Source organism: Haliaeetus leucocephalus, unplaced genomic scaffold, assembly GCF_000737465.1.
Source record: "Haliaeetus leucocephalus isolate CR32 unplaced genomic scaffold, Haliaeetus_leucocephalus-4.0 Scaffold384, whole genome shotgun sequence".
Classification (NCBI taxonomy): domain Eukaryota; kingdom Metazoa; phylum Chordata; class Aves; order Accipitriformes; family Accipitridae; genus Haliaeetus; species Haliaeetus leucocephalus.
This window is the reverse complement of record NW_010972820.1, coordinates 7,487,650-7,504,862: the sequence shown is the minus strand read 5'-3', so window position 1 is coordinate 7,504,862 and position 17,213 is coordinate 7,487,650. Positions and strand designations below refer to the sequence as shown.

Sequence of the window (17,213 nt, the reverse complement as noted above, 5' to 3'; positions counted from 1 at the left end):
GGGTATATGTGTATGCGAAGGTATGGAGCAGTTTGGTTGCTCAGTGGATCAGTGCCTGGCTGCTTTTGAATAAACACAGGGAGCATAACATGCCTTTGTGCTCAGCTGCAGTTTAATTTGAACTTTAAGGCCTTTTAGTCATGTGTCTAGTTGAGGGCATGCATTGCCCCCATGACATAAAGGGAACTGCTTGAGTCTGAAAAGAGGTGAATTTGCTGAAGATTGGGGAGAGGGGGGCTGTGTGTATCTAGGTTTGCAGCATTAAGAGGATGATCCAGTCCATTGCTCTGTTCCCCCCTCCCCTTGTCCCTGCTCAGTTATGTCTCTTCATCGCCCTTTTGTAGTTCTGAGCTAAGGTGACATCTCTGGGCTCCTTGGAGTGACAGTCACTAACTATTGGGAGCTACAGGGTTGAATTCTGGGAGGAGGGGAGGAGAGAGCTGTGCTCTTTTCATGCCTTTTCCAAAAAATGAAAAATAGAGGGCAAGCCTCTCACAGGGATTTGAAACCCCTAAATTCAGAATGTAGCACACTGTGTGTTGAAATAAGAAGTGATTTGTAAACCTATCCAAATAAAATTGGGTCTGCCCCTTTGCTGGACAATTGCCTTTGCTTCTTAAGACTAAAACAACCAGTGAAATATCATTAGTACACAGTTTTTAAATGTTCAGCTGTTTCTCCTTCCCCCCCTGTGCCCTCCCCCCTTGGTATTATTGAACTGCAAGGTATCCTGTTATTAATTTAACTCTAATTTGAGCAGTCATTGACTGCAGCATTCTTATGGTGTTCAGATTGGCTTGCTCGTGACTCCCCTGCTGATATGCCCTTTGTTCCTTCCCATCAGTACTTTCTGCTTGGCATTTTCCTCATGTCAGTGTCCCTCAAGCTTCTACAAGACAAAACGAAAAAAGAAAGCACCATGAGGACTGTATTGATTACTTAGCTTTATTTTTGTGAAGGAATTCAAACAAAGGGCAGCCTTCCTCCAAATGGAACCTGTGGTACCTGTGGCTTACCTGGAAACAGTTAATGATAGTTCTCTGTGCTTAACACTTCCCAGTTGTGGCTTCTAGAAGTATGTAGAAGAGCTACATCATAATTCATAAAATATCTGTTTAGCACATGTGGTTGGCTTCCCTCCCCCCGCCAAGAATCTGTATATTATTCATAGCATCAAAAACAATTGTACTTTTTGTTTGCTTTCAGTCAAAGAAGTCTGGCTGAGATTACGGAACTGATCCACACTGCCTTTCTGGTGCATCGTGGCATAGTGAATATTGGTGAGCTCAAGTCCTGTGACGGCCCACTGAAGGATATGCAGTTTGGAAATAAAATGGCTGTTTTGAGTGGAGATTTTCTTCTAGCAAATGCTTGCACAAGCCTTGCACAGCTGCAGAATACCAAGGTAAAAAGAAAAAAAATTCTTATACTGCCAGAGCAAGTAACTATTAGTGAATCTTCCGAAAGAGAGGCATTTTAAAAAATAAGCAGTTATGATATGTATGTATATATGGAGCATCCTTTAAAAATCAGCATACTTACATTATAGCTGTAGATGGATTGACAGGCTGCTGCTGCTGTGAACATGTTTATCACTGTCCTGTAGAATTACTGTGGTGAGGCCTTTAATATACATTCTGAAGCAAGTGTAGTAATGGATGAGTGGTTAATTTGGCGAATTTAACATATATGCAGTAGCATCCTCAGGACATGTCAGACTACACCACCTCTGGCAGACTGCCAGCTGAAGACATGTTTGGTTTGTTATTTTGTTTTACCTTGTGCTTTGTGAAAGGTTTGTTTGTCCTAGGGAATTCTTGAGGGAAAAAGCTTCATTTCTTTGTCTACACAGCACTCAGGTGACTTTTTACTCTTAATAAAATTACTTTGTTAGGCACTTGAATGCCCCTGAGTATTGGATTGCGCTATTATTGTGGATGTACTGGCTTCTAAAGGGCAGCTGCAATCCAGCTGCTCAGCCAAACTGTTTGAAACTTTACAGCAAAATGTTTTTCATGACAAATGAATTATGTATATGTATGATCTTAGAAAACGAGACCGATGGAAACCTTAAGAGATCATCTCTCTAGTCGGTTCTTCTTTTCCCCAGACAGGATGAGCTACACCAAATCATTCTTGATGTGTTTGTCTAGCTTGTTCTTAAAACCTCCTGTGGTGGAGAGAGATTCCTGGGCATCCCTGTGCCAGCCTAGTGTAACACCTAACTACATGTAAGGCTGAAGAGCTTAAGTGTGCCATTCCAGTGGAAACGGAAAACAATTCTTTTTTGCAGGGGTACTTTTTATACATGTGAAGATTGCTGCCATATTGTAATGTAACATAAATGCTTGCCATGTGTGCAATTGTCAATTATCAACATAGTTTTAATCCTGACCTTAAGGAGTCTATTGTTTTTAGATTCTTGTGCTAAAGCTCCTCATGATGGTAGTTGAGTATTTCTGTACTGCTTTGATCATGAGTGTGACAGTTTCTCTCAAAAGTGGTGTCATTTTGTAACAGAGCTGAGATTCAGGAGGAGAGACAGAAAAATTAGATGTCAATCTGCTGGAATAGTGGCTTAAGCCATTATGGTGATAACTGGTAGTAAGTATTAAAAGAAGTTTTAAATAGTGCAAAATTTTAGTCATACCATAACCAAAATGAGGCGCAATTGATTTTACTAATTATTGTTGAATTGTATCTTTTTTTTTCTTTTTTTTTTTTTAGTACTTGGTAGGATTCTCAAGACAGACTAAAGGATTTAACCTTACATCAATTTTTTGTTTCAACATAAGAGGAAACTTTTATAAAATGTAGCACCTATTACTTTGCATTTAGTACATCATTAAGTATTGCACCAGCAATGTATAATCCCTGAAGACTTGCCAGGAAACAAGCTTAGAGTGAAATGAAGCACAAGTGCAGAGAAATACTTTTTTTTTTTTTTTTTTTTAAAAAAGCAATCATTATACTGCATGTCGGAATATTCTGCCAAAACATTTTAGCACTTTTTTTCATTTTTCTGACATCTAAATACTTTCATAGCTTCTACATACGATAAGTGGGATGCCATTATGGAAACTGATTGACTTAGTAAATTATTCTTTTTCATACGTCTAACCCTACTAGCAAAGTTAGAAAAATTAAAGTACAAGCTATAGAAATCTCTTGACAGGTGCAATGATTTAAACATACTGTATTTATTCTTTTGTAAATGATGAATTTTCAAATCTGGCATCTGTTTTTCAGCAGTGTGAAATAACTGTGACTTTTTTCCTTCATAATGTTTTGTTTTCTTTTATGTAAAAAGTAAAAATCACAGGACTGCTTTTTTGCTGGCATTTATTTGGTAGCTCAGCAAACTGGCTAATGAAATGAGCAGCATTATATTGTACATGGTACTGACCATGGTAGGCTAAAACCTCTATAGGCATGCATAACTGTTGTGGAGACTAGAATTTAAACTAAAGAGGGTTTTAACATTAACTGAAACCACTGCTACCAAGATAATTTTATTGTGCTGTTAAACTCTTGTCTGAGCTTGTGTATGATGCATTTATCTCTGTGCTCCTCTCAGGGCTGACAATTAGATGTGAAATTCTGTAGTCGTAATGAAATGCAGAGCTATTTTATAATTGCCAAGGGTAAAATTAGCAAAGTCAATTATTTTCCCTTAGGCTTTTCCCTGTAGATATTAAAAGGCTGCAAGGTAATTGCCTTAGGTAACACTTTGATTTTTAAATAACATTAAATATAGGAATTGTTGTTGTTAATTCGTAGTAATTTTCCTCTTGCTGCTGTTGTAGAATATAGCTGTAATGATGTTAAGATTCAAGGCTCAGGGTTTGTGTTTTGGGGGGTTTCTTTTAAACTAGTGCTTATACTTCTTGCATGTTTGCTGAAGTTATGCAAAAGAAGGGTTTGGGGGGGTGGTTTGGGTTTGTTTTTTTTAATATCTGAGGTACAAGAACTCTAGATTTCTTGAAATGTCAGTTAGGAAGCCTCCTGTAAGATAAATTCTGCTGTTGTGCTATTATAAAGTCATCTAAAATTTTGGTTTTTGAACACACGTAATAATTCAGAAGAAAGCATTCTCATTTTTCACTTTGTGAAATTAAGAGACGTTAATTATGATTACAAAGTTGGTATTGACTGAGGCTTAAAATAAAGTACTGAAGGGCAGATGCAGCTGCATGGTACATTTTTGTAACCATGACAAAATTCTACATTTAGTCAGGTAATAAAAACAGTTTAAAATGAACAGTAATTAAAAAAAACTTTTACCGCTACAAAGCATTAGATTGATCAGATCACATGTACGTACAAGTCTTTTGTACATTCGTGTTAACTTTTTGATCACCTTATATAAACTATCTTTTTTTTTTGTCTACTTTGTATTTTGGATAGTGGCTTTTCTTGGCCTGCTGATTGTGGCGATAAATTTTGCTGTTGATTGGAGATGATATGGATAAAACCTTACTTAAGAACTGCATTGCTAATCCATGGATTTTAGAACAGAATTGACCCCAAAGATGAATTGGGTTGGGATCTTTTAGTAGTCGGTATATCAGCAGTGGGTTTAGGAATGGTGAGCCTTTGACAAGGAAGGGCATGGCTGGGTTTTGCTACTTAAATAACAACACAGTAATGCCTGGTAATGTGCTGATTTATTGGATTGGGATGTGTTTTATGGAATGATGGGGGTTTGATAGGTTTTCTCATTTTGAGGTTGCAGTGTTTTGATATTAGGATTGTGATAAGATATTTGTAAAAGTCATTGTAAACATGTAGATGTGGGAGAGGTGGAAAAGTAAATGATGTTTGCCTAACAAAATAAGGTACCTCCCAACTATCTTGTGGGATATGTGACTATATGCAGCTCAAAATAAATATTTGAATAAATTATTAAGAAGTGTAAGAGGATATGTTTAACGGTTCTTTGTTGCCATCTGAAGGTAATATGTCTTTAACATTGGTTATCTTGCTTTGCCTAGCCAAGGCTATGGGGTTGAAACCGCTAACAGCAAGTTTTGTTGCTTGAAAATCCTTCCTTGAATCTGGTAGCAAAAAGTGTTAGTTTTGTCTTTGATTTCTGCTTAAGTAACCTTCACTTCTTGCAGTATTTTTAGGGTGGCACTCAGATGCAAACAGCAAAAGTTGGCATTTTTGTCACCAGTCAGCCAGATATGTAATATGGATGTTTTAACACAAGTGGTGTGTGAATATTGACCATGATATTATCAAATAATGTGCTTTTTCAGGGTATATCACAAATAAGTTGGAAGAAAACTGTTGCAGCATTAAAGCTGGAGCTTCCTAGAGCATCAGTTGTCTTATGAAACTATGGAGAGGGTGCATAAAAGATGTACTTATGACCAGTTTTGATCCTCTCACACTCTGAAGACAGTGATACATAAAACTTTAGAAGGATGAAATGATGCATTTTAGTGCAATGCTTACTGTGATGTGGTGCTGACTAAAGAAAATGATAAAATAATCTGCAAATGCATTGCTTGCAACTCCATAAACTGATAGGAAGGCATCCTCTTGTATTTAAAAAAAAACAAAAAACAAAAAACACAAACCAACCAACCAAAACCAAAGCACCAAAAAACCAGCATATCCGAAACCACCCCCACCCCCCCCCCCCCCACAAAAAAAAAAAGGAAGGGGGGGGGGGGGGAAGGGGGGAAGCCTAGCCCAAAACCCTGAAATACATGTAATGGTAGTGTTCTCTGTAGTTCTTATTGAAATCTGAAGAATGACTCTATTTTTCCCACTATAATTCAGTGAGCTCTTGTTGGAATAGTTAAACTGTTCACAGAAGCACTTCAAAATCTGCAGCCTGAAAGCTTGGAACTGAATATAAGAATCTTGTCTGTCAATGCAGAGCTCTGCCAGAAGACCACATTATAGAACCGCATTGTTTTATTAAGCATTATTTGTTTATAAATAAACAGTAGCACAGATGTAGTACTTATATAGTGGATGCATTTCCTTATGTTAAGTATATGTATTCCTAAAGGCACAAATGTGTTGTTTACAAAATAGGCCTTGTGTTTGCATAAACATCAACAAGTTATTCATGTAAGTCTTCTATGTCTTCCTGTTGCAACACTCTGAATGTACATTGTGCTTCATAAAAGAGCTGCTTATCTTGAACTATGGTTTCTACTTCTGTAGCATCACTTGTGGTCCTGTGGGGAAGGCTCAGTTTTGAACTTGAGCAACTTGGTTCCTTGTTGACCAGTGAAGGATATGGAGAGCATCTCCTTTCTGGAATTATGCCAGTTGCTCTTTCGATGTAAATTGACGTTTTTGAGAATTGACAAGCAAGTCAGCTAGAATCTACAATTTTAATTTTTAAATGTCATTTAAGAAAGCTAGTACTTGTATCAGGCTTTTTCTTTCCCTGAATGATGTCAAGAGAAGAACATAAACTTTAAAAAAAATATTTGAAGTATTAAAACAGTGAAGAGTCATGGATTGGCTAAAGAAATGATTCCTAGAATCAGTGGCAGTTTTCTGGTCCTCTCTTCAAAACTGAAAACTTATTCTAAAGAACATGAAGAGTGCACACCATCAAGAATCCTGTAAGAGATATCCTTTTTAAGAGGAAATGTCTTGTTGCCAATGTGAAGGCAGCCATTAGCAGCCACCGACTTTTAGTAGGTCCAAATTACTGTCCCTCAGAACAGTACTTTTCATTTTGTTTGAGGTGAATAGAAGCTGTTTCTTGGTAAATATAGTTGTGAGATGAGTTATTTTCAGAGCAATGAAAGTTATTTTGAAAGTGTTATTCTTCATTGTTTTCTCTGGTGGAAAATGTTAACCATAAATACCCGCTAAGTATATTTACATTTTATTTTACATAAAATAAGCAAAGACCCTTAATCTGAGTTTTCCTTGTGAAATTCAGTATCTGTATTGATCAGAGCAGGCCGGATGAAAAAATAATGGAGAAAAGGTGAGGACCAGAAGTAATGTGTTTGCTCTCAGTTACGGTGTTAATATAGAAAACTGACGCTGATAATAAAACCATTTTCAAATCCTGTATATATCTTTAATTATTCTTAGCTCTTCACCTCTGCTCAGGTCTGTACTTCCTTTTTCTTGCCTGATACAAGCTGCTGTTAGAGATGAGTACCTTTAAAATGATCAGCTCACAGAGCAGCTAGGTGGCACTGAGGCGTGAATTTGGTAAGAAGCAGAGATCAGGTTAGATTGAGACCCAGGTTATGAAGTTTGATAGTGAAGTTGAGCTCTTGAGAGAAAAAAAATGAAGAAAAACAACCTTCAGAATATTTTTTAGAGAGCAGGATAAAGAGCTTTTCTGAAGTATGTTATCATGTCTGTCTTGCTGTACCTTCCTCTGAGGCACTGTTTGATGGTGAAATACTGGACTAGATAGGGAGTAGGACAGTATCTGTATTGCTCAGTATTTTTTATTCTAATTTAGTATTTTAGAGTGCCACAGGGGTGTGTCTCAAAACCAGACACTACTGAAAAATATAGATAAGTTTAAAGAGTTCTGAACTGATTTATGAAAAAGTACACTTAAGGAGCACTGTTTTATCTGGGTAATGGGGGAGAAGAAAACCAAGGAAGAATTGTAATGTTTTTGAACCTTTAACCTAAGAGGAGATGACATAAGACAACATAGCCACCATGATTGCATTATTACAGAATAAAGCTCTTCTTTGAGCAGCCCTAAATAAGTATTCTGTATCTTAAAATCTTGAGATGTATGCCAATATTGAGCATGTAACTTAGCATAGATTTTATTGGAGAATGCAAACACACTTTCAGTACTGAGAAATACATTGTTATGATTCATATATAATTATGAATCAATTCTTAAGAAAACTGTTATTAGTTTTAATAATTACTTTTAGGGTGCACCAAAATTTACTAATTTGCATCCACTGCTGAGAGGTAAATTTGGGTTTAGTTTACCTTAAAGTAAAACTTAAGAGACTGTAATTCAAACAAACTGTATGTCCATTTAATGGACATGTATTGTTTTTTCTGCCCAGTGTTCTCAAACACTGGATTTTTAATAAGAAGATGTCTTTACTAAAGTTTTGTTGACAGTCATGTGAAGTTCCTTTGGTAGCAAAAAGGCACTCTTTATAATAGTTGATGAAAGAATTTAAGCATTAGGGGAAAAAAAATCCTGTATGGTAGAGATAAATGATGAAAACATATTGGGATCAGTACTTGGTAATAAAATTTTTCCCACACTACTGCCTTAAAACTTTTGTCTAGCATTTCTGCTGTCATTAGAGGTAACAGTTCTTGTGATGATGATGATAAAATTGTAGAATGATGCTAGTAAATCTCCTAATTACTGCATTGTGCTCTTCCCATTGCCCCTTTCCACGCTTGTGTCAGTGGAACAGTTCCTTAGCAAGTGCATCATTTGCCTTTGTTTTCAAGAAGTAAATTTGTAGCCCCTAAAATAACATCTGAGCAAATGAAGCATGCAGTTTTCTGAATCTTTTACAGATTTTTTTTTTTATTTCACTTTTACTATCTATAACTGGTAATATAATTAAATATTTGTAAAATTTCATTACCTTAATGGCTGCAGTTATATGTTTGAAAAGTAATCTTTTGGAGAAGTTAAATTAGAGGATTAAGTGACACGGCTTATTAACTTATTAATTTAATTGAAATTCTAAAAATTGGACTTAATCTGTAATTGTGGTAATAGGTTAGAAACAGTCTCCTTTTTTGATCTGTAAGAGTTCTATTGCATTGCAGTGAATGTCAATTTTGAGATTACAACCACTTAACTTTGTTTTGATTCATAATCAGTACATTCCTCAAACAGGTCTATCCTTTACCTTAGTGGCCTTTTGCACCTGTACTGGTTTTTAAAGCTAATGCTTATATTAAGCTTTCCCAAAGCTAGACTCCATTGGGGTTAGTATAGGTCTGTGTTGAAAGAGTTTATTTTTCTGTGGTTCTTGGCCATGGCACTGCTGGAAAATTTTATGTTTAGAATCCAGTCTTTTTTTTCTGTCCTCCCACTTCTGCATGAAAAAATAGTTTGGAAAAAAAAAGGGAAAAAAAGAAAAAAAAGAAAAAAAAGAGTGATTTCTGCCACTTCTCTTATGGACCTGTATGACTTACAGCCAGTGCCTTGTAGCAGAATGACTGCTGCGGAACGTGGAAGGACTGAGATTGAGACTGATAGCAAAATATGTAGTCATAGGTATCACTGTGAATCATCAAGTCTAAGACTGAAGCTCTTTCCCAAAAATATACTGCAAGAATATTTGGAAAGCATCGAGGCATGGAGCTATCAAGAACTGAATTGTGAGTGTTTGAGATTCTGTCTCAATGCTATGTTGACTGAGCAAGTAACAGTCTCAGGAAAAAGTTACCCGCTCAGTTCTGATAAATTTTCAATAAACTACTGAAGATTTTCATACTGGTTTGCACAAAGTCCATTTAATGTTCTTGCCTCTGAATCGTCTCGCTTAACAATTTCCTCAGCTTGCATCTGAATCTGCCTTCCTCGTAGTATCAATTGGACATGCCTTTCTGCTTCTCTGGTCTGCCCAGCAGATCAAAGTCAAAGTTTACTGCTTGAGTTCTTGAATCAAATACCTGTCATTATTCCAGGTAGGTATTCTCCTCCTCAGAGGTAAACCACACAGCTACTTCTGACACATGGTTAAGTAGTTCTTTTTCTGATAGAACTACTGTTTGCCTCATTCTAATGAACAGAATGGTCTGGAAAATACTAATATGCTATCTATACATGAAAAAGAGAGGGCTTTTCAGAGATGACTGTTGAGCATCAATGAAGAAGAAAATTAAAACTAATTTGAAGAAACTGAAGAAAAAGCTGATTTTGTTGAGGGGAAAGTCAGAGGTCATTCAAGATCTCAGGATAATCGCTATACCTTGGAAATGTGTTCTGGATAGTTGGGGTAGCAGTGTCTGCCTCTCTGTTGTTTGCTCCCTTAATGTATGACACGGAACTGACAGTTGTCTAGTGGTAAAGGCAAATGGCTTAGGAATCAAAAATATTTGCGGGCTTTGAGAGATATATAGGTACGCATATCGTGTGTGTATATATATAAAAATCAATTTCATTGAATGTTAAGGCCAAATTATGGAAGAAAAGTTCTTGTGTTTTGGTTTGTTTGTTTGGTTTTTTTTTAAAGGCAGACCCCCTCACTTTTCAAAGAAGAAATTGCCTTTCAAAGGTTTGAGGCAAACATTAAAAAGTGGCTATATTTGATATTTCCTTAACTGTTAATAAGAAACCGTATCCAAGATGTTGATCACTGCCAGAATATGTAGGAAATGGATATTCAAAAGAAAGCAAAATTTATTCCAAGAAATTGAAGTAATGAAAACTTGTGGGTTTGTGCTGTTTTATTCTGCATGAGATGCACACTGTGAGAAAGGACTCTCAAGAGCCAGCAGTTCTGCTGCTTCATTCACCACTTACTTAGAATAGGTATTGGCACTGTCTGGGTTTCTTAAAGCAGAGATGTTCATTACAGCTTTTTCTTTCACAGCTATGAATAATCATCATAGGGGAATTCATTGCTAAATAGCTTTAGCTCATACACAAATTATAAAATGAAAATGAGTTTTCATAAAGTTGTGGAAGGTGATGTCCTCCATGAGCGATATTTGCCATGCCAACTTCATTCTTTTTATAGCTGAAGCACTGGAAGATCACAAGTTCTGTTTTCTTGGCTTTATTTAAAGTCTGTTTCTTAAACATAATAAGATTCATACTGAGAGTGCATGGTAGGATAAAAAGCAATCAAATCTGTTTCTGGTGAAATACTGTCTTAACAATATTATCTCAAACAGACTTTTTTTTTTTTTTTTTGAGTAAAGACTTAATACATACCAACATCCATCTTTGGGTTGGTGGGATCTTACGGAATATTTGGTTCTTGAAGTGGACTTTCATGACAAGGCAGTTAATAAACAATTTTGCAGAAGGAGTGGAGGTCACAGTGGTTAGTATATAGTCAGCTGTCCACCTGGAGTACAACTTCAACAGAGAATACACTTTTAAAAAGTGAAAATAGAGTTTTGTGATGATTCTGTTGCAATTCAAAGCTGTTAGCAGTAGTGATAAAAATCTATGATTTGTCTGGATGGCCTTTCTTAGTCTCCCAAGATCTTAACTATTCATAAAAGGGAAATCTGTTCCTAGTACAATCATAAACTTAACCCTTCCCTAAGAGAGTATTTGGCATCAGCTTTGTAGCCTTGGTTTTATTATTTCAAAGACAAGAAAAGTTATTATTACGTGTGCTGCAGATGTGAGTATGCAAAATCATGTGTGGTCCTCCTCCACCAGCTGCTGGTATCACAGAATGGTTGAGGTTGGAAGGGACCTCTTGAGATCGTCTAGTCCAAACCCCCTGCTCAAGCAGGGTCAGTTAGAGCAGGTTGCCCAGAACCATGTCCAGATGGCTTTTAAATATCTCCACAGATGGAGACTTTGCAGCCCCTCTGGGCAACCTGTTCCATTGTTTGGTGCCCTCACAGTGAAGTGTTTTCATGTGTCCAGTTGGAATTTTATATTTTAATTTGTGCCCATTGCCTCATCCTGTCAGTGGGCACCGCTGAGAAGAATTTGGCTCCCTCTTCTTCATTCCTTCCCAGCAGGTGTTTATACACATTGTACTACTAGGAGAGGTTAAAATATATGTGTCCTGTAAATAGAGTGATAGATTATATATCCTCCCCTCTTTTTGCACTGCTGTAAAGCTCATCTTTAAAATGAACCTTCCCAGGGTCAAACTTTTAGTAAAAGTACCTTTACATCTGGAGTTGCTTCAGTGCAATAACATACTATAGTGCATAAAATTACAGCAGTAATGTAGATGAGTTAACTGTATTTTAAACAAAATGCTGAAGTATTTGACATCTTGTTGGCTAGGAAGAAGATTGAATCCTTGGATGGACTGGAACTGGTCGATAATATTAGTGTTTTGAAATTCAGCAGCATTTCACTTGGAGTCTAGAATCTGATTGCTGCTACTCTTGGTACAGTGGGTTGTTGATTTGCTAGTTTAACAAACATCTGCAGTTTTGTTTAGTTGATTCCATCTAATAGGTGATTCCATACATCAGATGCTAAATGGTATTACTTCTGATTCACGTTTATTCAGATACAGTCTATGCAAAATAGTTAATACCACTTGCAGGTATAATTGCTATCAACCTGGAGCTGATCAGATTATTTTTTTTTATTCAGTTTAATCTGCAATTCATTTGTGAACATATCCCAGTTTAATTGTTGTCTATACCAGCATGACTGGAAATAGTGTTTTATAGCCATGCTCTTCTGCATCATTTATTGATGAGGAGGGTTTTATAGCTACAGAACCCTGTAGTCATGATACCTTCTTTCTTCACTGTTTTGTATAGAAGAAAGTTGTGTAATGAAATCACCCCATCCAAAAGGGTCAAGCTGAAGAAATCACATACTTCTCTAACCTGACTCACTCATCAACAGTTGGTTGAGTGCAAGGATCTGCTGCATTGGATCTGCAAAGATACTAATACACTGTGTAAGGTACTATGTGGAGGTAGAGAAGGGAAAACGATGTTTCTTCTGTTGGTTATGTTATCATTAAGGAAAATGACTGAATTATGCACTAAAAGTCTTTATACTAGTGAAAACCCCTTCTGTGGATAGTGTTGCATCAGCATAAAAAGGGTAACTTAATACTGTTGAAAATCCTGAAGGTAGACTGACCTTAAGGTAGGTATTTAATAATACTAGCAATATTCAAATTGACTGCTGCTGATTATTTTGAAGGATTTTTTTATGTCTAGGAAGTACCTTTTTATCAGGTAGTGGGTTTGGGTGATGTGTTTACATTCCACATAGGATTTTGCTACTAATTTGTCATTAACAGGGTGAAGAAAACCATAAATGTGTTTTCCAAGAGCATTTAAAACTTGCTAGAAAGAAATCACTGTGAGGAGTCCTTTCTGTGTGTTTCAACTAAGTGAGGGACAGCTTCAAAAAATAGTAAAGCTCAAGATGATTTCAGATAGCAAATCCAATAGGATTCAATAAACATTATGTTAAAAAAAAAATCTGTAGGCTAGTACACTTAGTTAGCTGTATGACTAATGATGTTTGAGGAGATTAACCAGGAAAGAAAATTGGACTCCAGGGTTCTTGGTACTCCGTAGAGCTTTTGCTCCCTTTTTTTAGGTATTATTGAACAATCAAAATCCAATTTCATCTATTTACTGAGTTTCATCTTTATCTTGCTAGTGTTGCAGTGTTTCTGTGTCAAATGCAGGAGAATGTTTAATTTGAAGAACTTTCCGAGGAATTTTTAAGTGTGGAAATATTTTCAGAAGTTAACACTTGTTTGGGGAGGGAAGTCAAATGCAAGTTGAAGGAACTTTTATCTGTATATTTAATGTTTCTTGACTATCTAATTTTCTTCTTTACTTGTATGGAGAAGTCTTGCTGTGTTTTCAAGTCTACACATCAGCAGCAAGGAGTATGGTCTGTCAGAGTTGTATGAGGAAAGGGTACTGTTTCAACACTAAGACAGGAAGGAATTATTTGTGGTCCTTCTTGAAAGGAATTTGGCAAAGATAAGGAAGTTTGTCAAATAGAAATCGGGAAGGATGAGGAACAAAGATATATCTGTTGTTGTGTTCTTCCTAGTGCTGTTCCCTGTCCTCCCACAAGAGCTTCATCCTTTCTCTGATGTTCCCCTTGAAAATATCTGGTAGAGTCTGGAGAGACATTGTATTACTGCTCTGAAATAGTGGTCTGTGTAATCAATTCCATTTCAGCTGCTGAATTTAAAATAAAACCACCACACATTGAATGGAGCTCAATTTTATTCCTTTTTTTAAACTAGAATGAAAAACAGGAAAAAATACATATGCAGTGTTATATTGCAGTGAACTTTAAACAAAATATTTTGAAGACAAGTAAAGGGAACAAAGTGCTTGAGTTCCTAAACTGATGGCAGCAGCGTCGTCTTTTCATCCAGGTGTTTAGAAATCTTGTGAAGGATGAGTGGGGCCCAGAATCCATTTTTTTACTGTGCTTGAAGGAGTCTGAATCATATTTTCTAACTTCAGAGAAAGTATTCTACCAATATGTCTTATATTCTGTGATTTCCCTGCAGTCCTTCTAGCTTTAAAGTTTCACTTTAATTAAAATACACCTCTGTTTTTTATAGACGGAGCTGGATTTCCCAGGGCGGTCAGCTGCAGGCAAGAACTGTGCTGCTGTACCTATGACAGTGAATACATGGCCTTATTCTGTGTCATCATGTATACAGAATGCTTTGGGAATTCTGAACCCTGAATTATGTTATATATAGATGGGTCCTCAGTAAACTACCTGAAAGATTTAGTCTGATTTCAGAAAAAGGAGGGAGGAAATTCAATGTGTGGTTCGCTGAACATCCCGAGTAATTTTCTGAACTGCTAAGAAAATTACCACCATTTTATTTCTTCAGTCATTATTTAGAAAATCTGAGCTTGAGAAACTAGACTCAAAGTAAATTTAAAGAGCCTTGAAGGGCTAAAGCTGTGCATTTTTGACAAATAAGTTACTATACCAGAAAAGGGCAAATTCTCACCAAACTTGTCTTCAAACCTACAGAGCTCTTCTAGCATTGAAACATAGCACAGTCTTCTGGACTATTTCATATTTGCACAAATTGGAGAGGTCAGAGCATGAGTTCTGTCTTGCTATGGACTCGGCAATCACGTGCTTGTGTCCAGAGTTTAGATCATGTTATACACTTAGTCTGCCTAGATAGTAGGAGAGATTTTTAGCTTTAACAATCCATCTCTTTTCCCTATGTTCGTCCTAAATTGATGTCTTTGCGTTGACCTTTTAAAAGCAGAAGAGATCACATCTCTACATAAGCTGTTGAAGTGATACCTCCTTAGGAAAAGAAAATAACAACAAAAAAATGAACACTGGCAGAACTGTTTCAGAACATGTGTTTAAAGGGTGTGAAATTATTTGCATGTGCACTTGTCACTTGCAAGTAATGGGTCATCCCCTGGGCAGTTCCTAGCCCTGCAGATGCTCTGGGGAAGCAGAAAACATAGTGCTTTGGAAGATGCTGATGCAGAGTGGAAAATGAAAAACAGAGTGGAAGTTTGTTTTCTCTCAGTATGATGTTATTCCTGCTCATCTAAGAGGGACCAGGCTTCTCAAAAACTTGTAGAGGATTGAAAAAACAGTGGGAAGAGAGATTATGAATAGGCAGCCTGTGGTCTCTTTTGAGATGTTGCTGTTTTCAAGCACTAATTCTGGCAATCCTTTCTTCCCTTTCCCCATCTTTGAACTTGTTTAAAAAGGAGCTCAACCTTCAAAGGAGAAGAGAAGCAGTTGGGAGCACTTGATTTTTCATCTACCTTTCCTGCTCTTCAAACTTGCTTCTCAGAAATGTCAGCACGTGGAACAGGACACTGGTCAGGCGGAAAGGCGCTGATGAGAATAGAGACAACTTGGATACTGTTTTCTGCTCTTCCACTGGCGTGCTGCATAATTTTGGGGAAAATCAGTTCCCTGTCACTGTTTTCCCCTTACATAAGGGGGTCATAGGCTTGCCAAGCTGGTGAAGAAAGCTTTAAACTAAAGTTGCCAGGGGAGGGGAACCTCAACCCATCCCACTCCTACCAGTTTGATGCCAGTGCCAGCAAAAGATGCCCAGTGCCTGGAGAGGGATCACAGGTCAGCAGAAGAGCACCAGAGGAGCAGCACAGAGGAATTCCAGCCACTCCAGCCAGTAAGTCAGCTTCATCGGGAGCCCAACCTAAATGCCTCTGTGCAAACTACGTAGCATGGGGAATAAACAAGAGGAGTTAGAGACGTGTGCATGCCTGCAGGGCTATGATCTTATTGGCGTCACGGAGACGTGGTGGGATGGCTCCTATGACAGGAGTGTTGGAATGGAAGGATACAGGCTCTTTAGGAAGGACAGGCAGGGGAGATAAGGAGGGGGTGACACCCTCTGTGTCAGTGACAAGCTGGAGTGCATGGAGCTGCACCTGGGGATGGATGAGCAGACTGAGAGCTTATAGGTCAGGATTAAAGGGAAGGCAGGGAGAGGTGACATTATAGTGGGGGTCTACTACAGGCAGCCTGATCAGGAAGACTGAGTGGATGAGGCCATCTATAGACAGATAGGAGCAGCCTCATGTTCACAAGCCCTGGTCCTCATGGAGGACTTGAACCCACCCGGATAGCTGTTGGAGGGACAACACAGCAGGGCATAAGCAATCCAGGAGGTTCCTGGAATGCATTGATGATAACTTCCTTCTCCAAGTGATAGAGGACCCAACAAGGAGAGATGCTGTGCTGGACCTTGTTCTCACCAACAAGGAGGGGCTGGTGGGGAATGTGAAGCTCAAGGGCAGCCTTGGCTGTAGTGACGTTGAAATCATGGAGTTCAAGATCCTTTGGGCAGCGAGGAGGGTACACAGCAAGCTCGCTACCCTGGACTTCAGGAGAGCAGACTTTGGCCTCTTCAGGGATCTGTTTGGTCAAGTACAATGGGATACAGCCCTGGAGGGAAGAGGGCCCCAAGGAAGATGGTTAATGTTCAAGGATCACCTCCTCCAAGCTCAGGAGTGATGCATCCCAACAAAGAAGTAGTCAGGCAAAAACGCCAGGAGGCCTGCATGGATGAACAAGGAGCTCCTGGACAGACTCAAACACAGAAAGGAAGCCTACAGAGGGTGGAAGCAAGGACAGGTGGCCTGGGAAGAGTACAGAGAAACTGTCTGAGCAGCCAGGGATCAGGTTAGGGAAGCTAAAGCCCTGATAGAATTCAATCTGGCCAGGGATGTCAAGGACAACAAGAAAAACTTCCATAGGTATGTTGGTGATGAAAGGAAGATTAGGGAAAATGCGGACCCTCTCCAGAAGGAAACTGGAGACCTGGTTACCCGGGACATGGAGAAGGCTGAGGTACCCAACAACTCTTTCTCCTCAGTCTTCACTGGCAAGTACTCCAGCCACACTGTCCAAGTTGCAGAAGGCAAAGGCAGGGACTGGGAGAATGAGGAACTGCCCACGATAGAAGAAGATCAGGTTCGAGGCCATCTGAGGAACCTGAAGGTGCATAAGTTCATGGGACCTGATGAGATGCATCCACAGGTCTTGAGGGAAGTGGCTAAGCCACTATCCATCGTATTTGAGAAGTCGTGGCAGTCTG

At 38.2% G+C, this 17,213-nt stretch overlaps 1 protein-coding gene across 1 annotated transcript in view; it reads left to right on the top strand.

Annotated features, from left to right (window-relative positions):
• Positions 1 to 17,213, top strand: part of PDSS2 (prenyl (decaprenyl) diphosphate synthase, subunit 2) — a 135,054-nt gene that overhangs the window by 86,330 nt on the left and 31,511 nt on the right. Inside the window, exon 5 of the mRNA XM_010573449.1 lies at positions 1,207 to 1,405. Within this exon, the coding sequence (XP_010571751.1) occupies positions 1,207 to 1,405 (199 nt within the window). The remainder of the gene's footprint in view (positions 1 to 1,206; positions 1,406 to 17,213) is intronic.